General features: G+C 39.5%; 1 protein-coding gene across 6 annotated transcripts in view; it reads left to right on the plus strand.

Annotated features, from left to right (window-relative positions):
* LOC131128272 (collagen alpha-1(XXVII) chain B-like) overlaps window positions 1–25,100 on the plus strand; it is a 59,995-nt gene that overhangs the window by 18,963 nt on the left and 15,932 nt on the right. For 5 of the 6 annotated variants that reach the window (XM_058070961.1, XM_058070967.1, XM_058070963.1 and 2 more), the window contains 23 exons: window positions 1,803–1,856; window positions 3,257–3,310; window positions 3,383–3,436; window positions 10,683–10,727; window positions 13,542–13,595; window positions 16,009–16,053; window positions 16,483–16,536; window positions 17,554–17,598; window positions 19,006–19,059; window positions 20,697–20,741; window positions 20,826–20,879; window positions 20,973–21,017; window positions 22,678–22,731; window positions 22,826–22,879; window positions 22,990–23,043; window positions 23,108–23,161; window positions 23,229–23,282; window positions 23,353–23,397; window positions 23,561–23,614; window positions 23,797–23,841; window positions 23,966–24,019; window positions 24,262–24,315; window positions 24,384–24,437. In XM_058070961.1, the coding sequence (XP_057926944.1) occupies window positions 1,803–1,856; window positions 3,257–3,310; window positions 3,383–3,436; window positions 10,683–10,727; window positions 13,542–13,595; window positions 16,009–16,053; window positions 16,483–16,536; window positions 17,554–17,598; window positions 19,006–19,059; window positions 20,697–20,741; window positions 20,826–20,879; window positions 20,973–21,017; window positions 22,678–22,731; window positions 22,826–22,879; window positions 22,990–23,043; window positions 23,108–23,161; window positions 23,229–23,282; window positions 23,353–23,397; window positions 23,561–23,614; window positions 23,797–23,841; window positions 23,966–24,019; window positions 24,262–24,315; window positions 24,384–24,437 (1,179 nt within the window). The remainder of the gene's footprint in view (window positions 1–1,802; window positions 1,857–3,256; window positions 3,311–3,382; window positions 3,437–10,682; window positions 10,728–13,541; window positions 13,596–16,008; window positions 16,054–16,482; window positions 16,537–17,553; window positions 17,599–19,005; window positions 19,060–20,696; window positions 20,742–20,825; window positions 20,880–20,972; window positions 21,018–22,677; window positions 22,732–22,825; window positions 22,880–22,989; window positions 23,044–23,107; window positions 23,162–23,228; window positions 23,283–23,352; window positions 23,398–23,560; window positions 23,615–23,796; window positions 23,842–23,965; window positions 24,020–24,261; window positions 24,316–24,383; window positions 24,438–25,100) is intronic. The other variant, XM_058070966.1, reaches the window with a different exon arrangement.

The following is a 25,100-nucleotide window of genomic DNA, read 5'->3' on the forward strand; positions in this document are numbered from 1 at the left end:
TTGGACACAAGAATTCTTTATGACACTTTATTTTTCCAGGCGACCCCCTCTTTCTAGCTTGCATTAATTTACGATCCTATCAACGATGAAATGTATTTTCACTACTGCCCACCTGCTCTGATTTGCTTTTCTAAAGCATTTGGCGTGGATATCCCTAAGAAGCAGGTTTTAAATCACATGCCTACAGTTTGTGGGACAAAGCCAATGGACGGGGAAGGAGAGGAATATGATGTGATGGATGAGTGGCCTTCACATTGTGGGACCTCATTTACCCGTGGAAAAGTGCATGGAAAAGGAAAATAACCTCCATATGTCATAACGTGGGGAGGCAGGAGAGACATGCAGGAGACACATGAGGTCTTACAGAGCACCCATACACAAACAGAAGGGCCCTGGAGCTGTGTCCTGACTCTCCAGGCAGTGCTTTAGGTAACGTTTGAACACGCTTAACTCATTCAATCCCAGCCATTTTTCAAAAGCTGTCTCGGCTTTGTTGTTGGGCTATATACTATACACATGGTATATACCAAAAGAAAGACTGGACTCTCATCTTTCATTACAAAAAACTGTTTTTACCTTTTCTCGTTCTTTACTAACCAGCAGTAGAACATAGGTAAGTTCCAGCAAAATATCAGATCGCTACAAAAAAGGGAGAAGAATGGCTTTTCATTTTGACTCAAATTTAGCCATTTATATTTAGCCAAAATGTCTAAAAAACCATGCCACAACATAAACAACAAAACAATTGTTGTTTACACACGACTACATTAACTATTTACAAATTTCACATTTGCAACTGGAGTGTGTGTGCACGTGTTTGCATGAGCGTGCACACGTGTGCATGCATTAAAATTTTCCTTCAATGAGTAACTTCATGGTAAAATGCCTTTTCATTTCCTGGTTGTTGAGGAGCATGTATTTCTATGGAAGACATACACGAAAAAAATGCACATCTGCCACCTTTTGGATGTTTTTTGGCATAAAAATGCACCATACATGATCTCTTCTATTGTGGAGTTGCATCATCACCTCTTTGCCTCTGGCACAAAAGAACATAAAAGATGTATACATTTTCTTTGTCTTTGGGAGCAAGCGGTCGGCTTGAAAAAAAAACAAAAAACATATAAATTGGTAGCTAACTGTTATGTAATAACCGAACCACCATAAAATGTAAAAACTGATCTTTCAAAGCATATTTATATGTTTGTCAACATTACAAACCATGATAAGTGATTTTTTTGTGAGGTGGAATTCCTTATTTTAAAATTAATGAATGAATTAATTAATTTTCTTCCGCCTATCATCATGAGGGTCGCGGGGGTGCTGTAGCCTATCCCAGCTGTCTGGGAGGCGGGGTACACCCTGGACTGGTGCCAGCCAATCACAGGGCACATACAGACAAACAACCATTCACACTCACATTAATACCTATGGACAATTTGGAGTCGCCATTTAACCTAGCATGTTTGTGGAATGTGGGAAGAAACAGGAGTACCCGGAGAAAAAATGTGGGAAGAAACCGGAGTACCCGGAGAAAACCCACGTATGCACTGGGAGAACATGCAAACTCCACACAGAGATGGTCGAGGGGGGCTTTAATATACATATTTTTTTTGTTTTTACTAATAATGGGTGGTATTCAACCACGAAACATTGTTATTCATTCACTCATGTACAGAAATCCGAACCACAAAGTGGTGAGGCACGACTTTATAGTGCTTTGTATCGTGCTGTCAGATGATACTGACGCAAATGACAAGCACTTCTTGTTGTTGGTCTTAATCACATTTCTCTGGTTTCAGGGTCCAGTTGGCCCACATGGAAACCCTGGTCGGCCTGGCCCTCCTGGAATGAAGGTACAATATTAAGTACTTTGGCATCTTACCTCTTTTTAGGTAAGATAATAATGACCAAAGGGCAAAATGGACAGGCAATTTCAGTTTAGTGGTTCACATAGTTGACTTTTATACAGCTTAGTATCAGGCAAATTCCCACTCAGCCACGCTGTGATGAGACTAGCGATCAGTTTAATCATTGATCGTACTGGTTTAGTTCTGAGGTTGTCTGGTTGTGAAAGAATGAATCACTACAGGATTAGCATTTAAATTATTACAAAATGCAATTAACAAGATCTACAATAATGTGAATAAAAACATTTCACATGTTGAGCATATGAGTGAAAAAGTCCACTCTCTTCTTTTACTCTGAGCAACTCTTCCCACCTCTTAAAAATTATTTTTGGGAGAAGAGAGCAGTCTCAAGAGCGGCCGACTAATTTACAATAGCTTGACATCAGCATATGTTCCAGCTTTGATTTGTTGAGCGAGCAGCTTGCTAAGAAAAATATGTCAAGCAGATGTCACTCGTCTATATGTTATGCTATCCCGGAATGAGAAGTGTTTCCATGTCAGGTTAACCTATTAAAATGCAGTCGTTTTTTAACATTTTCCAACATGTGTGCCCACATGGTCGTAAATGTGTCACGGCATAAGTTAACATGCAGTCGAGCCGAACCAATCCAGCTTGACTCAAACTTAAAAAGATGGACGTTTGTTTTGCTTACGTTATCTGATCTGAATGTAATGGTGATAAATTGTGACAAGTTGAATTTCAGTCACTAACTACTCTCTCAAATTTACTGTGGAAACACAGAAGAAAATTGAGATGAATGAGGTTTTAGAATAGGACTTTGTGTCAAAAAACAAATCACGTCTTTGGGTTGAAATCTTCACATAATTTTGTGCAAATCCGCTCCTGGTTCTGTTAAGCAACCAGACATGCAGAGAATTCTCACAAAGTTCGTCTGTGGCCAATTCTTGGCTGACATGAAGGAAGCGATACACTGCAGGTGTCAAGTTGTTCCACCTTTGATTGAACTGCTTGCGTCAACGATGCCCCACATACTCCTTAAAAAAGGAGTTCACCAAATGCAATCTTTTTCATTCCAAGCCAGCCAATCATGTCACTTTCCCCCCATGGAGCTCTTGTGCAGGCTGTTTTCTCACTGGTGTGATTAGACACCAAACACTGACCCAGAATGCACAGAGCAGTCCCGTACAGTACTGCCCAAAAAGGGAGAAGAATGTTTGCAGTTGCTCCTCTCCGGCTTGGTGTAAACCGAGTTCCTGGAGGGCATAAATGGGCCGCAAGCCTGTGCAAATACACCAACGAGAAGGATGAGCTCATTACTTGCTGATTGTGTGAACGTAAACAAAGTGTCTATGGGTAATGTATAAAAAGACTGTTTCTTTTGTAGGGACAAAAAGGTGATCCCGGTGTGTCCCTTGGTGAAGCCCCAAAAGGACAAAAAGTATGCATTCCCATCCTCTGTGAGCTTTTATTTGCACACATAATGGTGTATTGACCGCCTTTGTCTTTGCAGGGAGAGCCTGGTGTCACAGGCCTCGTTGGACCGCCTGGCCAACATGGGCGAAAGGTACAAGGCAATCTGTTTTGTCTCACAATCTGTTTATGTTTGCACATGTAGTTAAGTCTAGCCTAGCAGGAAGTCATCTGTAAGATGTTACAGGCGCATATGTGTGATATCTTTCAGCAGTCATTCAAATATCAAGCCTCTTTGCTCTAATCTGGAATGCATATTCAAGAGCCAAAAAGTAGATGTTCGGCTGTTGCTTGGAGAGCGGCCTAACGTAACGCAGGCGTCCGGGAGCACACCTGTGTTCTGGATTCACTGCAGTTTGTACATCTGCCATCCAGATTAAAGCTCATGTTATGACTTGATGATGCAGCGTACACTCACTCCATAGAAGGATCACTTATAATACAGAAACATACATTCTAAGTGATTTTCAGTGTTAGCCTTTCCCACAGCTTATCCATTGATTTGTTTCCCAAATGGATAGCTAGGAGGTTGTAAACTCGAGCACCTGCTTTGACACAAGGAGGTGAAACGACTCCTGTGTATACTTGTGGTTTAATGTGTATCATACATCATGAACTACATTCTGCAATTTTTTTCCCACTGAAAACAAGTAAGAGTACCAGTGAGCGTTTAACGTTTTTTTCTTTATGCTTCACTAATAATGTTTTTCGTCAAGCATCTTAGTTCAGCATTCCTTGAATGCATAGCTGTGTGCTGTGAGACAAAAACGTCGGGAATACACAAGTTAATATATGATTGTAAGTCATTACTGGAAGCACTGACCAGGCTAAGGGCTGTCCATCTGTTCATCTTGCATTATCAATCATACACACACATTTTAAGTTCAAGTGTATGACGCATATTTGTGTGTGAGTGTGTGTCGCAAGTGAACATCGACAAATGAAGAGACAAGGGGAGGGTTCAGAAGCTGAATCTTGTCTAATAATTATTTAATTATTTAATTAATTAATTATTTAATTAAACATGGAAATTACATGAAAGTGACGAAAGAGTATGTAAAATGTTTCTAAAATCTACAATAATTACGTAAATATTTTTTAAATCAGTGAAAAGATACTCATGCAACAAATAAAAATGTGTTGTAAAACAATATTTTCCCAGTATTATGTGGTAACTCACAAAAGTGAGTAGAGTCAACAACACTATATCTCCTCAAATGATAATACTATAGAAATTATGCTCAGATATACTTTTGAGTAGTTAATATACAGCTTGTATTGGAGTATAGGAGATTCACTATCCACTCAAAATAAGTCAACACACGACCACTCTTGTCGGACTAAAGTAGCTGGTAACACAAGGGATTATGTCTGACAGTGAGTAAGTGTCAAGTGTCATGTTATCTAGCACTCAATTCACCAGAGTTGCCGGAATCCTCTTCCACTCCTCCATGATGACATCACTGGTGGAGCAGATGAATTTTAGTCATTGGATTCTTGGCCACATCATCACCATCACCTCCCTCAGCAAGGTATTAAGATATGCCTTTATTCGTCCCTCAGTGGGAAAATTTGTAATTTAATTGATTTAATTAATTGTCATCTAAAACAGGGGTTCTTAACCTTTTTGAGGTTGAGGCCCAATTTTTTCCAGTGCAGAGTGGCCTGGGGGCCCATTAAATATTAACACTGTATAGATTTAATTGATCTTATTAATTTGTTTTCAATAATAAATCAAATCCAATCACAGTTTAACAAGCTCACAAGTTAAAACCAGATGTTGCTCTTCCTTCATTTACAAAGCCATACTTGATGAAGTCAGGATTGTACTTACATAAAAATGTAGTCTTTTGGCGGGGACTGGCACCACTTGTCTTCATTTTTTGTTTTAAAAACGTATCCATTGCTAGTTGTAGTTGAACGTCTTCTTCTGATCTTCTGTTAGCTTGTTAAACAACTGACTGACACATTACCCCCACCATCTGGTCGGAAGCTACACTGTAACTGAGCGTGTCATGGATAACGTATAGTAGCATAGCGGCTAGCATATCTCTGGTGTGTTCAGTTTATAAACTACTACGCAGTCCCACGGCCCTTGTCGCCCACTGGTGCAAGACTCCTAGACTTTTGCGGCCCTACAGGTGGCGCTTGAGGCCCAAATTTGGGCTGTGGCCCTGTGGTTAATAATCACTGATCTAGGGTTTGTGTTTCATTATGTTGCTAAAATGTCATGCGACCCAGTTCCTTAAGAAAGGGCATCATTCTGCTTCACAGTGATACAGTACATGTTGGAATTCATGTTTCCCTTAATGAACCGCAACTCTCCAGCACCGGCAGCAATCATGCAGCCACAGCCCATGCCACTGCCACTACCATGCTTATAATTATATAGCTATTTAGACAATAATGGCTGTGTGTTGACTCACTTTTAGTGGATGGTACAGTAAGTTTTTTTCTATAGTATTGACCCTTAGGGAAATGGTTCCTGAAATGTGAGTGGTGCACTACAGTATCAGTATAATGCAAGACCAGAGGTCTCAAACTCAATTTACCTGGGGGCCACTGGAGCTATGGTCTGGGCAAGGCTGGGTTTTCAAAAAAAAACAAATAAACGCATTTATTAAAAACAGAAAAATATACAAACTTTTTCAGTGCTTTGGTTCCGATTTTCTACAATAAAAGCTCTGATAAAACATTCCACTGTTCTCAAATATCTTAATTTTTATTTTTCTGCACAAAATAAGATGAAAAATAAATGAACAAATCAAGAATAAAGAAAATCAATCAATCAGTAATAAATAAATATAATAATAATAATAAAACGGCAAATAATAAAAACTTAAGAATACATATAGTTGGTGGGTAGACAAATTATTTTTTTTAGATTAAAATTAACAAAGCATTATTAGAGCCCTGTAGACATGACAAAACACGACTATAGTCACATTTATACTTTTTTTATTTAGAACATATTGTGCAACTGACACATGCTAACTCGCAAACTAGAGAGCTAGCGAACTAAACGGTAGTTTAGGTAGCTTAACTTAAATAGCCAAAAACTTACCACTTCCACACAGATAGGGAGGATAACTATTAACAGTTATTAACCTTTAACATGAACATTAATCAAACGTAATAATTTTTTCTGGGTACATGATACCATACAGCATCCATATCAAACTTGCACGGGCGGCACTAACATTAAACTTTCATATCAAAGCGGGGGCCTCACATTTGGCCCGCGGGCCGCGTGTTTGAGACCCCTGGTATAGACGCTCTAGAAAGCCCTGCCCTGCTGTACAACTGTTCCCACTAAAATTTCTGTCAGCTTCTATATAGCCTTCTTGTATGTGCCACCAAAGATCCCAAATCCTATAAGTGGGGCTCATTCAAGCTACCTAAATTACCCCTGGGTACAATAATGGTCAACACAAAGAAATGAATGTGTCCCCATTGCTCTTAATTGGCTCCAGGTGGCATATTATGTCCATTAACTGCACACAATGTCAATGTAAAACCTTTCACAAACTCATTTTGTAACCTCTTAGAAATGGCAAGCATCTTAGGACTCAAGTTGTTGATATCCATCTGGTGGTATCCGCTTTCCATGCAGGGAGGACCCGCCCTGAATGCATTCTATCGCTTTATGCAACAGTATCTCCTGAAAGTTACAACAAACTGTATATCATTATTAAGACTTATTGAGATACTTTTCATTTGCCATTACTTCATTAGAATTAAGCGCAAATCCATTTGAATATGTGAGCTCTAGGAAGCTTCCTTGTGAGTGTACGCTAGAAGATCACTTCAAGGTTAGGGATTCTGTGGGGAAAACCCACATGCACATGAACAGGCATTAAATACTATACAGGGTAGTGTATTTGTGAATGTGTTATGCAATCACACAATAGGAAAAATCATCTGGTTCTTTCAAGGCTCTCTTCTTTCCTCATGAGTCATAGAACATGGTGTCATGGGAAAACGCTGATATACTTCCTGATAATTTATGGTAATATCTTGCTGGGCGTAGTCGGACAATCTGGCTGGAGTCGGTACACATCTGGGTTAAACCTTTCACACACGCTACATGTTGCAACTGCAAATGTGTACTCGTTTGCATCCAGTGAATTAAAGAGATGCAGGCAGCCTGGCTTAGCTCAAGGCCACCAGACACCTCATTGCACACAGATGGATGCATTACTAACTCCAAATCATCTGGGTCACACTGTTAAGGCAAAAAAAAGCCCTTATACAGCACTTTATACTAAAATATCAGAACAATATTGCCATTAAATCAGTTTGTATTAACATATGGTCACTTATAGATCAATGTACTATATTAGCATGGATTAAATTGTGTGTCGATTTTATACTGCTGTATTATTTGTTGATGATTTTTTTTATTTTTGTGACAGTTTGAGTCGGTTTGTGTCGGTTATCATTACAGGAAGACTGCACTTTTGTTTTAAATTTTGCTGCCCATCATCCACAATCCTTCAGTGAAACACATGTATTTCCCTTATTTGTGCATTGCAACAAAATAAAATGAGTTCTTATGAGCTAGCTAACAATTCACATCATTGGGAGGTATATATTTTGACTTGAAGCCCTCTAAAAAAACCTGTAAAAACATTTCATCGTTTGATATATATGCTGTGATCATGGAAAAACAAGTCTATTGATGATAACATGTAATACTTACAGTACCCCGCCATATTTTAAACATTCTATGAACTTTCCTGGGCACATTGATTTCACATAGCTCATATAGCTAACATGATTTCCGTCAACAACAGCAGCATAGAAATAAAATTTAAATTGAGAGTTGGGTATCCGCTCTTCTGTTCCATCTGTGACGCTGAGACAAGTGGCTAGCAAGGCGTTGTGTTACTCTGCCATGTAAATAGTAAATAGTAGTTTTTCATGTTAGCTGCTACAATAATAATATCTCTGTAGGTCAGTTGTGTAAATGGTACAATGTTGGCTTTTCTTTTTAGTTTTTTTTGTTCAGGCTTTAGCGTCAAAATAGGTAGGTCCCATGGTGTACATTGTTAGCTAGCTTATACCAACTCATTTTCTCTTGTTGGCAAGCCCAGAAAAGGGGAATAAGTGTGTTTTCATGTTTCACATAAGGATTGTGAATCCCAAATTTTGAAAGAAAAGTACAGTTTTCCTTTAAGAACTTGCAATGAGTGATTACATTATAATACGTTGCATGCATGTGTGAAGTTTGCCCAAGCACAGTACGACTGTAGTATGCTATAAATAAATATAATACCACTCAGTAGACTTCATACCTTGGCCAAGGTTGAACTGCTAGAAGAAAGTGGTTCTCTTAATTTAAAAAAGTAAATTATTCTATCATTTATCAGCAGATAAAGGTCAAGAGTCACTCTCTGGTCTCTTGTCAAAGCAGCTACGAAAAATGATGACCTACCGCAGCTTTGCAGACATCTTTTTTGCTGATATCTTAATTATTTTTTGGCTTACTTGCCAAAGGAAGTCCCTCCGTGACTCCAGGGAATGTCAAGTTTGCCTGGGAGTCTCAGTAAAGTGAGTGTGCACTTGAAACTGACACTCCAAGGCGTATCTGGATGGCTGTGCTTTTTTCTTTCTTTTACATCTTCATCCAGCTCTGATGGTGGAGCGCTGCAAGAACTGCTCGGCTCGGTATGAAGTGTGCAGCTCCCAAGGTTCTTTATTTGTGGTGTAATAACAAGCTCACCACTTTTATTTGCTGATTCCGCTGTCTCTGTAAAAGAAGAAGATGTGGGAGATTTACCAAGAGGGAATACATTCTTGTTAAATGGAAAATCCATGGAAAGAACATCTTACTTTTTGTCTGCCTACTGCCAACTGTTTCTTGATATGACCTTGTTGTTTGGTTTGTCTCAGCTTGGAGAGGAGAATAAGGAGGACGCACAAAGCATTGCATTAAGACTCCAACATGACAAACAACATCACAACTAGGACCTTGACATTGAAAACATGACTGTAATGATCGATTGATTGATTATTGAAAATTTGGCCAGTCGTGTGGAATTGAATGTTGATTAATTGCATCTTAAAGCTACAATCAACCAGCAGAGACGCTCATCATTTATCACCATGATGCCAGCAATGGGAGGTTGAGCATTGACTTCAGACTTTTTCTGCAATTGATCAAATTTGGGGATGATCCGGATCACCATCTGGATCCGGGTTAGGACCATTTTCACCATTTGTACATATCACTGTACAAAAAACAAACAAAAAAATGGTCATAGCACTTGGAAAAAAAAACAATACAGGACAAGTTTCCAACAGGTTCTACTAAAAGATCAAAGATACAGAATATGAATATGAAAAAAGGGAGCCTTTGGAATTTTCATCATAGGCAGAGAACAAATGAAGGTATAAACATGCAGCAAGGAATGTAAATATGTAAGTCTAATATTTATGGTGTAAATCACAATATGGGGGGAACTATGGAGCTTGGCAGATGTCTGTGCTCTCAGAGTGCTTTTCTTGGTGAACATTCATATATGTATGTGTTCATCCACAATGAATGACAATGCAGTTGGCAAATATGTATGATGGGGTCTGTGTGCTATTCTGTGTCAAAAGTAACTGTGCAATACTGTAATAATAGTAGGAATATTGCTTACTTTTTATTTCCTTTTTCATACTCTTCCAGTGACAAATTTGCATTAATTAATTTGCTACGTATTTTTTTTTCAACCTGACTGCTTGCTCCCAATGATGGATTTGTACGTCTTCTACATTTTTTTGTGCAAGAGGCAGAAAGAGGTAATGATGCAACTCCACAATAGAAGAGATTGTCTCATGCAGTTTTAAGTTGAAAAAACAGCCACTATGTGGCAGAGTGCATTTATCAGAGCGCTCCGCAACAACCATTCATACCAATGGACAATTTAGAGTGGCCAATTGAACATGCATGTTTTGGAAACGTTGGAGGAAACTGGAGTACCTGGAAAAAAACCCAAGCAAGGAAATTCGAACCCGGGTCTTCCAGACTGTGTGGCCAACATGCTAACCACATTTACAGCATATTACACATGCTAACAATATTGAAATGTGCCTTCAAATCTGTAAAAAATAATCAAAAATGACCAGTACCAAGAGGGACATCTTTTGAAAAATTACTGGAATTGAATATCACAAAGCAAGATTTCCATTGATTTTAGAGGATATTCAATCCAGAAGGGGTCTGAAAGTCCCGCACATGTATTTATCATCAGTGCTCTTTTCTTTTTCTTTTTCTTTCATCAGAACATACCAACATTTGTGAACTCTAAAGAACTTTACAAAATAGTAAACGATTGTTTCTTGATCCACAGGGACAAAAAGGTCATCCTGGTCCTGCTGGTCTGCCTGGTGAACCTGTGAGTAACCCTGTCTTTTGTTTGAAACAGTGGCTGAGAAGCACAAATGTTTTAATATATACAGAAAAAAATAATTACCTGAACAGCCCTTATCACAACATTTTTACAATGTATTTTTTGTATACACTTTTCTCACGCTGCTTCCCGTACTGTTTGTAAAAGTATGTTTAAACATTAAAACATAAGACTCAGCAGAGAGAAGTGTTGGTCGCCTGCGTGTCTTTTATTTATAGATACAAAACAGGACACCAGAGGGAATATTAACCTAGAAACATCAGCTATCAGTTGTTGAGGAATCTTGGCGGAAGAGAGAGAGCTTGAGATTGTTGGCATACACACAAGTGGGCTAAATGCTTTGGACGCTGGAGGCTATTTGCAGTACTCCTCCACAAATCTTGTGAACTCTCTTTGCTAATTAGTGTTCAACTTCCTGTCTCATCCGGCTTTTTCCACAGTGGATGCAGATATCAACAACGCCCTGAATGGCCTGAATATTTAGATGCCTTTATTTTGATGAATACTTCTTTTTGCTTGTTTAGTTTATATGCTAATTTTGAATGTAGTGCAGCTATAAACCTGCATGTCTAAAAAAAAATATTAGCTGGCCCGTTAAAATCCCATTGAAATGCACACTTGTCTTATTAAATAGGGGGCAATGCTAGTTTTAGACACATTATTTTCCCATAAAACCAACTCATTAGTGACAAAGATGACATCCTCTCTGTCCCTATGCAGCAGTAATATCTAATTGCGTGTCTGTACCATAAACTTGAAATACCTTTTGACTGCTACATTGATCACTATTTTATTTATCAACGAATGCAGCTTTGACTACTATTTGTTTGCAACTTGTCTTCCAATTGCTCAGTTCACATTTTGTGTGGCTTATCAATTATTCAGATATAATATCCCATTATTTGTGCTGCAGCTATGGCAAGGTAACGGTACAAACAGCCTGCAATTTCTTACATATGCCTTCTTTAACGAAGCTGTTGCCTTGATTTATGCATTGTTTGTTATGTTTTAGTGATTCATTGTAAATTAAGGTTCACTTGTGATGTTTTTTGAGAGTTTTATTGCTCCAGTTTTTTATATTCAATATCAAGGGTCCCCAACCACCGGTTCACTGGAAGCTTTCAGGTCCAATGTATGAAAAACGTAATAAAATACATTTGTAAATAACTGCATAGATTTGTATGTAAATGCATGTCAATTTTGGAAATATGGGTAAAATATGGGTAAATCTTTTTTAACAAAATAATATAAAGTTACAAATCCCATAGTTTTTACATGTGGTTTTCACCCAGGTTTAGAGACAGCTACTTCCCCCTGGCCATCAGACTGCTCAATGCCAAATAAGCCCCTCTACCTGCCCACATGCACAACCAAAACTTTAAATTATTGTTATTTATTCTAAATTATTTAAATTATTTGTACAAATTACTGTTTACGCTGTACATTGTTGTTCATATTTCATGTAATCTATTTATTCTCCACATTATTATTTATTATTTATTATTTATTATTTATTATTGATTATTGATTATTGATTATTGATTATTGATTATTGATTATTGATTATTGATTATTGATTATTACACGGGAGCCAGGCAACGACATGTCGTTGGCAGTTTCACTGCTGTGTTATTGTGCAATGACAATAAAGAAAGTCTATGTCTATGTCTACGTATGTAGGTTGTTGTTTGCGAGTTCCACTTTGTTTGACGGTCATTAAATGCACCGTTGTGTATATGTGCTAATTTTCTCCCACGCTGCACAGATAGACTATTATACTGTATTTTTACCATTTTTCTTTCACCATATATTTGGTCTCAAATGCTGATACGATGTGGGAATGCATACAGGTACAGTAAGATTAGATGAAGTTATCTTCATCTAATATGCAGTTGCAGAGTGCTAATATGCATATTGGTGCACTGTGTGCAAAATATGCTCATTTTTACAATATTTAATGATCAGAACAGTACAGGATGACATATATTTCTATGTACTAACAGCTCCAAGTGGACTAAATGAACAAAAATCCCACATAAGTCTAATATACTGTATGTTTGTCTCACACTAGTCTCTTTAATAGTCGCAGAATCATTTGTATGTTATTATGAGCAATGAGGGGGGTACTTCACTGTATTTTCCAGCATACATAAATGTAGAATAACTGTAGATCTGAATTAAGAGCAGGAAGTGAATGATAAGAACATCCGCTTCATGTTTTTCTTTAGCTTCCTGTTTATTTTCACATACACGCATTATTAAGCCTTTTTTGTGATGTTCGGAGCGTCACTGAATGCATCTCCCGCACCTCTAACATGTTATTAACTATTTAATATTATTATCATGATTTAAAATATGTGTGCCCTGTGATTGGCTGGTGACCAGTCCAGGGTGTATCCCAACTCTCGCCCCGAAGTCAGCTGGGATCGGCTCCAACCTTCCCCCCGTGACCCTATGGATGGATGGATTAAAATAAGATGATTATTATTATATTATGCTTATATTATGCTGTGGTGTCTGGTGAGAAACCAACAGTATGTGCCATGATCAACAACAAATGGAGTGTGTGCCTCAAGCAACACTCACTCGGCTAAACAACACACCATGCTACTACTTGCTTCTTTCTTCATAACCGTGGTGTGTTTTTATTATGATAAGACTTCCTGCCCATCCCCTTACTTCAATTCATGAGCCTCCGACTAAAACCCCATGTGCTTTCAATAAGATGATACTTCCTTTCTTACCCTTCTTCCGTGCGCCTTTCAGTGCTGATCTTTGTACCATTCATTCTCTCCACAGGGGGAAAGGGGTGCTGACGGAAACCTCGGGGTCAAAGGTTATCCTGGCAGGCAGGTGCAGTAAATCTAGTGTTGCAGTGCTGGTTGAACAGGGCCACACACTCACTCACCCGAACATGCACTTACATGAAGGATGTAAATTATTATGTATTGTGCTAACTTTTCAAAACAAGTTCAACTGCTGCAACAGTACGGTGTAGATTATTATTACATTTGGTGATTAATCATAGTAACCATATTTCTTAGTTGCAGACATATGTCTGAGCGGCGGCTTGCGTCATTTCCGATGTTCGGATGAGCAGTAAACTTTTCAATAGAGCCTCAAACAATTCATATTTTTGTACAATGGTTGGCAGATAAACGTGAATAACGGTGCATGCTGTTTAAATTATTACTCCCAATTTTTTGTACAATTCTTTTTACATTTCAGTGTTTAATTTCATACACATTTTGAGTTCCAACAATGAGTCCAAGCAATTCATTCACTGGTGCCTATTTATTGGGCGGCGCTGCAAAGATGTCAGCCTCCCTTCGGGCTTTGGGCTCCTCTTGCTCCCTGGTGGACAGAGGCAGCATTCCAGTGCCATCCATTCGTTTTCAATGCCGCTTGTCCTCAAATGAAATGTTTTGCAATGCATTATGGTAAAATGTTAAAGTAATTGTTCCACATTTTAAACCCGTATTGGTACTTGTTTGTATATTATCTTAGGAACTCAGTGCACATATGCAACATTCAAGAAATAAAAAATAATTGTGTGTATTTTTGCTTGAAATACATGCAATGCATTTCAATAAATTAATGTTATAATAAGTAACAGTCATTTTTTTTATAAAAGAGACTAAAAGTAAAAGCAGAGGCTAAAAAAGTTGTTAAGAGGACGAGGACCAAATCAATAGGTCAGACCATCCAGACCCAGTCAGAAGTCAAAGATGTTGAGAGGTTTCTCACCGGTTAAACTACGCTTGACCTTTTCTAAAGGCAGACAACTGTTTCTGCTGTCTGGGTGTTTCAGGATATATGCGAGTTCACTCACAGGTCTTCCTGTTTGCCTCCTATGAGCACTTATTATGTCAAAAGTCGGACAACCGCGGGTGGGTTGCTTACTGGTTGGTGATGGATGAGGATTTACCACCCTCTACCACATTGTGCAGGCTGTGAATCAGCAGTATGGTACTCCAACTAAACTGGTCGGGAGTTGTGATGCATTCACTGACATTGAGTCTGAAAAAAAATCAATGCACATGCTGTTGAGTGCCCCATCCCAGAAAATCCTTATTTTTACAGTTGGATCAAGCTGTTAAATGCCTCCCAATGAGGTTTATAGTTGTTTGTTTGCCAAGCTGTGTGATTTTATGTGGAGAATACAGGTCACTTGTGCACATTTTGGGTGCTTACTTACTTGAAGTAAGAACAGAAATTATAGTGCATCCTTTGATTTAAACAAATTTATGGTGCTAGTAGTCTGGTCAGGATTTGATTAACTGATCGGTATATGTTCTTCAGCTACATTGTGACTGGTTTCGCTGAATGTAGAGACTAAACCGTCATTGGCCGTCACTGTTCAGGCAATCAGATGTCAATCACTGCATGTGGGGTCAGTGATGATGCAACCACGGTCATTACAGTCATAAATCATGTAGCTATGGTCTGTATTACTCTTTTTGAGAACAATCCCTAGTTCCTTAGATCTGAATTTGAGATAAATGGTTGCGTTTTTTTCTCCTGCCATTACTACAACAAATCACTGTTTTTCCAACTCACATGATTTCAGTTTGCTGATTGGACTTTTTGACGTAACTTTGTCCTCTATTCGGGCTTGGTACCGGCACTAGAGATTTCCTAAGGCCTCTTTCATGCATGAGATCCTGCAAAAATTGTTGCATGAGAGCCGTAATGGTAGATCCTGAATTTATTTGTCAGTGCTTGTCACAGCAAGAACTCTCTGAAAAAGCAGTGGAAAAAGACAATGTTTAAATACAGTGTGAAGTAGGCTTAAGCGTGTTGATGAGTTGAGTCTGTGTTGTCCCTTCTGGGATGAAGACAAGTTAACAAGTTAACAAATAATATTGTATTGGTTATCTATACCAATACAATATGCAGTTTGTGGATAAGATACAATAGATATATACAAAAATATATATATATATTTTTTGGGATGGATATATCTCAAGTACCTACTACAACATGTCTTTAACTTCACCCCCCATCCCTGGCCTCCTTTTGGAAAACCACAATATGGCCCCTATAAACAAATGTCATTAACACACACTCCATCATCTACTTGCATTGGAATGCTAAGGATTCTCCAAAGGACGTCTGTAGTATACTGTGGAGTTATCCGTAAACATATATCTCTAGTTCAGACAGGCTTTAATTTATATTTATCTCAAATTAGTATTAATATTATCAAACTAAGCACAAATGACCACACTAACACCCAACTTGTCTTTTTTTGTTGTGCATTCAGGGTTTACCCGGGCCTGTAGGCCAACCAGGGCCAAAAGGAGTTGAGGTGAGTTGAATGTTGGCACAAAATACATTCATACTAAGTGCTAAGTATATCTTTATGCATACTCAAAATTGGACCTTTGTCTTTAAAACCATATGCTGAATCCACAATCACTTGACCAGGACCATTCATCATTTGTTCTGTTTTATTCTGAGTGATGTCACTCACTGTATATGCTGCTATGCTATGATATTTTTGGTAATTTTTGGTCTGTTTCTCCATAAGCAGGTTGGACAGTGAGGGCTTCAGAGATCCCTGATGCAAGAGTATGTGCCCTTGGACTACATCGTGGAAGCCAGCACCATGCAGTCCATGGGCATATACACTGGCCTCAGGGCCTAGCTCCTCGACAACATAATCTGACTTGAAAACATTATCTTACTTGTGATGTTGGATCCTTCACTCTTCTCTTTACTCTTCTAATCTCTTTAGGGGCACATTGGCCTCCCTGGGTTCTATGGCCTTCCTGGTCCTGATGGAGAGAGAGTGAGTGTCAGTCACAAAGGGATTACATTAAATAGACAAACGGTGGAACCTTGGTTAGCATCATTCATTTGTTCCAGAATGGCGGAACAGAACCAAAACGTAATGTTAATACAATTAATCAATTCCAGAAAGACAAACATCTTAACATTTTTAAAGTTACTAATAAATGATTTTACCTTCATTGAAATGATTGTTCCCAAAGACATCAACCACGACCACCTTCTTGTTTTGCCATCTGTATTATCTGTGTGTGTGAGACTTATTGGTTTCAGGAACACCGCAGATGAGGTGTGCAAGCGCATTGCGTATAAACCTATAAATCAACCTATAAATGTTGTTACACTGTTGTATTCTCGTGTTAAATGATGCCAAAGCATCATCAGATAATGATGTTTGGAAGTGAGCCCTGAACAAAGTTTGGGTTGGCTCTGAATACTCGGTTTCAGAGAGTTTTTTTTTCAAACATTGCCATCCAGCCAGTGGCTTCCTTATATGGGCGTGCCTGGGGACAAGCTGTACACACTGAGTGGGATCAATCACAGCAGAGTGGGCATGCCCGGAGGCGGGCCGTGGGTGGAATAAATTAATATAGATATAGATCGTTTTGGAAGTCCAAGGAAATACAGCTAGAATAGGTACAGATTCTGGAAGATCTCTTAAGCTTTCTATGTGGGTTATTGTGTGTAACTGCTCTACAGGACTCAACTCAATACAAAAGGCCGAAAATGGCCAAAACAAGCCGCCTTGATACCAAAAAAAAAAAGTTTCAAGTGCCAGAATTGTGATAAAGAGTGTGAGAAACACTTTTGAAATTATTTAATACCTGTATCTGTTTTTTATAGCTTTGGTATTTACTATTCAGTGAGTGAAAACATGCTGTCATTTTATCCTTGCAAGCGCTACCATTTGCATACTTGAATATTAATAACAACATGTAATTTAAAAATAAGAGAGTAGCCTGAGGGATTTGTTTGTAAAAATTTAACGAGTCACTCTTTTTTCTTTTTTTTTTACCAGGGAATTCCGGGCGTTCATGGGAAGAAGGGCGAGATGGGTAGGCCGGTAAAGTTTTCTCTCAACAAACTTCTCCTCACAAAAGTGATTCATCCTCATCCATGGACCCTCATTTTAATAAAAGCAAGATATTACAGCATAATAATAACATGCAAAAACAACGAGAGTGCCATTCATCAAGGGAGAATGAATGTGATTTGTATTGTATTATTATTCTGCCTATTGTTTTATGTGATAAAAATGATGGTCCTGCAGTGCTAAAACACTTAAGGAAACGCAAGACCCCGCACTTTTTTGTGCATGTGCATGTTTTACTAATATAAAGTGTCAGTTGTGGTCTTGGCTCTTCGGCGCACCGAGCCACACACCAGGCAAAGTCTCTCGACAATGGCGCCTGAAAGTCAACTTTCCGTCCGTGAGGGCTTTTACATGGAAAATTCTGATACTGTTCATAAGCTCTTGTGTCAATCTGATACGTCCCAGAAGACCAGTCTGGTCGGACGTTTCGACATGAACATGGCAGCCAAAAGTACGCTCATCGAAGCCTTGTCATGACAAAATAATTTCTCTCTCTTGCAGAAAAGTGAGCTCAGTCACTACACATAATGTTTTTATTTTTTTCGTCTCTGAGTCAGCAGATCCAAAAGGCCTGCACATAAAATGCAATTGTATACAAATGTGTCCACAAATCCACAAAGGCTAAATCCATGCTGAAATATCAATTGTTAATTTTGCTAATTAAGTATGCAAATAAGAAACTGGTTAAAGTTTCTGAGATGAATCTTTTCATTTAAAGTTTCACCCTGCATGTGTTTCTGATCAAACCAAGATATTTATTGGCATTTCTGGAAAGAGGCAACATTTTCCACATTTCCTGTGGGCTTCGTGTTGCACCAATTACTGCTTATTACTTCGTCCTCATCAGCCAAATGTTCCACATCAGATGTATTTCGAAATAAATTCAACCTCTGTCTGCTAAAAGAGCACAACACCTTCTCTGTTATCATCTTCTTTACCCAAGGTGCTCGTCCCTTTCGCGTTGACCTTGGCATGCTGACAAGCACACGATGTATGCATCCTTATGTCTTTTGTTCTGCCTTCATAATGGAATGAGCAGCACCAGGCGCGAAGAAAAAAAAGCCTCAGTAAGCACTTTGTGGGCCAAGAAGCTTAATTCGACCATGTGGGCAGGTTCTGGTGGTTTTTCGGGTCTGCAGGCTGATGTGCACGCTATTGGAATTTCCTGCCAGTCTCCCCGGAATGAAGCGTGGGGAGCGTGTCTGATGGGATTTGCTGAGAGTTAATTTGCAAACTTCTAAACACTTATGTGATTTGGTTTCATGCACAAACCGCATAATATGCAAATAAAGAAAGAAGACAATAACAACATGCTTGTTTAAAAGACGCCACTCTGTTCCTCTCTACTTATGTAACTTACCTTGTCTGTCTGCCCAGGGGTTTCCTGGCGACTTTGGAGAGAGAGGACCACCTGGTCCGGATGGCAACCCTGTAAGTCATAATAATAATAATGATGATGATGATGCACAAAGCTTTATATTGTGAAGTGAAACAATAGGAGAGCAGGGGCAAAAGGAAATACTGTAATAGGGCCACTCAAAGTAAAGGAAGCAACCATCCCAATAAATATCGGTTACACTTCTTGGTACTTCTTCTTTAAAGTAGTCACTATTACATTGTAAAAAGGAGCATGATCCACTCAAATGGGAAACTGGGTCACATGGCAGTTTCCCAAATGACAACAAGATCAAACACACCACCAAGATAACAAGGAAGACCTGAACACATCTGAGCACCTGTGGGGGCATCATTAAAAGGAAGGTGGAGGGGGTTACTACTGTTCCATGGGAAATGGTATCAGAAGCATTAAGGAGCCACAAGGATGATTGGAACAACATATTTTTGGAAAACATGTATAGTGTCAGGTTGCATGGCGTTCAAGTGGTTAGCGCGCAGGCCACACAACTAGGACACCCGAGTTCAATTTCACCCTCGTCCATCTCTGTGTGGAGTTTGCTTGTGTGGGTTTTCTCCGGGTACTCCACATATTTTATGTTTTGTACTTCCGTGAGATCCATATAATGTATAATTTTTTAATTATGCACTTTTAAGCAAGACCAACAATTTTAGAATATACCGAATTTATTATTTTTAAATAACATTGTTATACTGAAGGGGCGGTCAAGTGGTTAGCGCGCAGACCTCACGGCTAGGAGACCAGGGTTCAATCCCACCCTCGGTCATCTCTGTGTGGAGTTTGCATGTTCTCCTCGTGCATGCATGGGTTTTCTCTGGGTACTCCGGTTTCTTCCCACATTCCAAAAACATGCAAGGTTAATTGGTGACTCCAAATTGTCCATAGGTATGAATGTGAGTGTGAATGGTTGTTTGTCTATATGTGCCCTGTGATTGGCTGGCGACCAGTCCAGGGTGTACCGAAGACAGCTAGGATAGGCTCCAGCACGCCTGCGGCCCTTGTGAGGATAAGCGGTAGAAAATGAATGAATGAAAGGATGTGCCCACTATGAAGGACCTTTGACCCCAAGAGTCCAGAACATGGACCTGCCAGAAACTGGCACTGATCAGTGTGTGGGATTTTCATCCCAATAGATGTGGGTTCAAAGTTGAGGGTTCCATGACAACATAGCGGACTGTACCACATTCCCCCTGTTGCAGTCGTAGTTCATTATTGTGTCCTCTGCGCTGTTGAAGGAGCCCCCTTCATCCAGCATTCCAATTTCGGTGACCCAACAGGATCTGTTAGATCATCATGTGACCTCAGTGAGCCTCCCCTTGCACCCTGAGGTGTTGTTTCCTGTCCGGTGTAGGAAGTAGATGTGTCACATTCGGCTGCCTTCATCTCCTGTCGTCCCGTAGAGAAAGAGAGGAGGTGACAGGAAGGCTGTGCTGGGCTGCCAACCATCCCCTCTGTTAGCCGTATAGCACAGAGAGGACAGGACATGGCATGTGTTTGCCGGGTTGATAACCTGGACAACAGAAGTCTCTGTGTGCTGAGTGCCAAGTGCTCAGTAAGCGTGCTCAAAACTGAAATGAGAAACCTCCACAGAAATAGAGTGGATTAACTTGCATTTCTTCGGATCCATCTCATTTCCATCTCTTCTCTTCAGGGTGACCTTGGAGCTCCTGGCCCATGTGGAGTCCCTGGTCTTCTTGTGAGTGGCTCCTCAGCTAATTTAACACTTGGTATTTGCACTTCGCATTTTATTATCTTTTCTTTTTGTGTGTCCTTGATAAAGGGCGACATGGGCCCTGTTGGTGATATGGGCTTACCAGGAACTCCAGGACTCATGGTAAACACCGTGACTGCTCTTCACAGTGATTTGGTATGAAAAGAACACATTTTGGCTTCTTAGTTCTTAAGCGTTTTTCTTTTTATTTCAAAGGGAGTACCTGGAAACCTTGGTGAACCAGGACTGAAAGGTGATAAGGTGATCTGCATATGTACTTCTCAGAGTATTATCCCTAGACCAGCAGTTACACTAGCCTTAGACTTAATGCTTGCATTATTTGGTGTAGCGGTCAATAGCCAAAAAGTACACTTGTAGGAATGGAATATTTACTGGTAATTGTTACGTCTCTAAATCAGGTATAGGGGACCTATGGCTCGGGAGCCAGACATGACTTTCCTCTTTCCAAAAACAATAACATTTGTAAAGTACTTCCAAAAAGCAGAATCACCAGAAAGCGAAGCTAACACTATGAAACATAAAGCAGGGAGGTGCTGCACACAGGTGTGATCTGGATAACAATCTGGCAACAGGTCTGAGTGGCAGGGCTTAAATACTTCCCATGAAATTGCTTGCAGGTCAGTGATGTGGTTCTTCCATCCCAGACAAATTGTACTGCAATAAACGGAAGATAGATGGAAGTAAAGCAGCGCCACAGCACATGACACCGCACTCACTAAATTTAGAGAAAAAACTAATTTGTGCAGATATAAACCGCACCGGAATAAAGGCCGCACATGACCACATCATAAAATGGCATATTGTGGTATGCAGAAGTATGTGAGGACCAGATAGGAACCTCTTTATTTGACAGGAACCAATAATGAGGTTTGAAAAAGATAATGATGAGCTTGTCAACCCATTGAAAAAAGTTTGTCTATATTGCACTGCGTCCATTAATCAAATACTCTGATTTCAAATTCTGCAGAGCAAACCCTTTTAATGAAGAAGCCCCCCCCCCAAAAAAATGAAAAATGCGGTATATGGTGCAAAACCATTCAGCACCAGAAGTCATATTAATGGTAAAAAGTATTTTATTTATTATTAGATAGCTTCAGTATAACATTCATTCATTCATTCATTTTCTACTGTCCAGCTGTCTTCGGGCGAGAGGCGGGGTACACCCTGGACTGGTCACCAGCCAATCACAGGGCACATATAGACAAACAACCATTCACACTCACATTTATACCTATGGACAATTTGGAGTTGCCAATTAACCTAGCATGTTTTTGGAATGTGGGAGGAAACCGGAGTACCCGGAGAAAACCCATGCATGCACGGGGAGAACATGCAAACTCCACACAGAGATGGCCGAGGGTGGGATTGAACCCTGGTCTCCTAGCCGTGAGGTCTGCGCACTAACCACTTGACCACCATGCAGCCCCTTCAGTATAACAATGTTATTTAAAAATAATAAATTCAGTATATTCTAAAATTGTTGGTCTTGCTTAAAAGTGCATAATTAAAAAAAATATAGATTATATGGATTTCATGGAAGTACAAAATATAAAATATGTGGCTTTCATAGCTCTTTTAGCCAAAAAGGTTCCCGACCCCTGCTCTAGATGCCAACTAAACAGCCTTTCATGTCACGAATATGTTTTAAAAGCCATACAATAGTACATAAACCTGGGCTCTGGCCAAACAAAAAAACTTAAATGACCAATAAACATTGGCTTTGACATGCAGTCGTAAAAACATTTGGCTACTGCAACTCCAGTTGTACAATTTCTCAATTGGCTGCATTGCCTATGTATTGCATAGGAGCCTTGAGTTCCAACTGAACTTATGTTGTATTTTTATTTTTTTGTTTCATTGTTGCTGTAATATATGTCATGTATTTTTTTTGCAATCTCAGGGGGATATTGGCTTGCCAGGAGAGCCAGGTGAGGGGGGCTTCAAAGGTGACAAGGTATGTTTATCCAATGGGAGTTAATAGTTCAGTCGCCATCTTTTGTTGTTTGTTGATCTGCTTACTACAATGTTGTATTTGGTTTGTTTCACAGGGCATGCAGGGGTCACCCGGGCCAACAGGACCTTTTGGAAATCCAGGACTACAGGTGACTCCTATAATTCAGTTTTCTTCACATTAATTCCAACAGCTTGAAGTATATTGAAAGACACCGTGTCAACCACAGATATAACTTTAGTAATTATCTTTCCCCTTAAGGGTCAACCTGGTGAAAGAGGCCCTGATGGTTCAGCCGGCCCTCCTGGCCTTGAGGTGGGCTGAATAAAATCATAAATGTAATAGTCTCATAGGGATGACACCGTGGTTCCTCTTACAGGGTTTCCCTGGTGACATTGGCCCACCAGGTCAAAATGGCCCGAAAGGACCAAAGGTTGGCAGTCTTTAAAAATGCCCCATAATGTAAAAAAAAAAGTTAATGTTAATGTTGTCACTAACAGGGGAAGCAAGGAACTCGAGGTTTGCCTGGGCCACAAGGAACATCTGGACTACAGGTAAGAGCATTCTTCCTCTATATCAGTGGGTTAATGGCTTCCATTTACATTTGCAATTGTTCTCCAAAAGGGGGATGAGGGGCCGGTTGGACCAGCTGGGCCACCAGGACATGAGGTGAGTGCTAATTGAATAAAACCAATCCAAAACCAACCCACCAATCTATATTCTGTCATGCTTATCATTCGATGGTAGGGACAGGACAGACTGTACGGTTTTTATGCGTGTTTTCTTTTAATTTTGCGGTGTATTCTCTGTGTCACTTTGACTTTGTGTTCAGGGCAGGCCTGGGAGGCAAGGATTCCCCGGAATTACAGGCCCAGACGGACTCAAGGTCAGTTGCACAGAGCCGATTACCATCCTGGACCTAACATTATTTCCTGTGCTCTCCTTTATGATAATGTATCATCACTATATATGTATGTGAATTGGATGTTAATTCTGCTTTAACACAGAGGGGATTCACAAATTTAACACATTTTATGTCTGATGTGCTAATTGGATCCTTATCTGTAGGGTGAGACAGGGATAACCGGAGAGGTTGGGAATCTTGGCGACAGGGTAAGTTGCTATACTCTTTTCTGTATCTCTGCATGTTTCTGTTTTAGTTTGCAAAGCGTTGAGAAATACAAAAAGTGCTACACAGTGTAGTGCGATTAAGCCACCCTTGTCTTTTTACCCTCAGGGTCTGCCTGGCTTCATCGGGGCTGCCGGGGAGATGGGCCTTGCCGGAGAAATGGTTTGATTGGTTTCTATTTGTTATGGCCAATGTGGCACAAAAACGTTTTTTTTTACATTATTATATGTACTGTACTGTATATTCCTGTGATATTGGGACACATTGGAATCTGCCTGGCCACAAGTAGCCATGCCAAATTGTTGTGACCAAAAACATGATAAAGAACAAAAAATTGGATAAAGGCTAAATGTTTTTGTGAGTTAAAGATATATATGTTACTATCACGGTGTGTACTTCCACAGGGTGATCGTGGGAAGACAGGTACTCCCGGGCCTCCAGGGGAAACAGGGCTGATGGTAAGCATTGGTTAACACTGATGTCCTTGTTAATGAAACATTGCAGTACACTAATGTTGTTCTCTCAGGGTCACACTGGAATACCTGGAGAGACGGGGCCACCAGGGACACAAGGGATCCCAGTAAGTCAGCTCACCTTCATTGTCACAGGGCCGAGCAGTGCATGTAATATGGCTAGTTAAATAGAAGCCTATCAGAAATGTCATTCATCGCTGTCCTCGCCCTCCTCCTGGGAACTAAAACAACTAAAGCAGGGGTCTCAAACTCACTTTACTTGGGGGCCACTGGAGCTAGGGTCTGGGTCGCATCAGGTTTTCCCAAAAAAAAACAAAAAAATGCATTTATTAAAAACAAAACAATTTAAAAAACTTCGCTTTGGTTCCAATTTTCTACAAGAAAAGCTCTGATAAAACATTCCACTGTTCTCAAATATCTTACTTTTTATTTTTCTACACAAAATAAGATGAAAAGTAAATAAACAAATCAAGAATAAAGAAAATCAATCAATCAGTAATAAATAAATAAATATAATAATAATAATAAAACGGCAAATAATAAAAACTTAAGAAACCACATATAGTTGGTGGGTAGACAAATTATTTTTTTCAGATTAAAATTAACAAAGCATTATTAGAGCCATGTAGACATGACAAAACACGACTATAGTCACATTTATACTCTTTTTATTTACAACATATTGCGCAACTGCAGGGTCTTGAGACACATGCTAACTCGCAAACTAGAGAGCTAGCGACCTAAACGGTAGCCTTCAAGTCCTTTAAACT

This window comes from Doryrhamphus excisus, chromosome 4, assembly GCF_030265055.1.
Source record: "Doryrhamphus excisus isolate RoL2022-K1 chromosome 4, RoL_Dexc_1.0, whole genome shotgun sequence".
NCBI lineage: Eukaryota > Metazoa > Chordata > Actinopteri > Syngnathiformes > Syngnathidae > Doryrhamphus > Doryrhamphus excisus.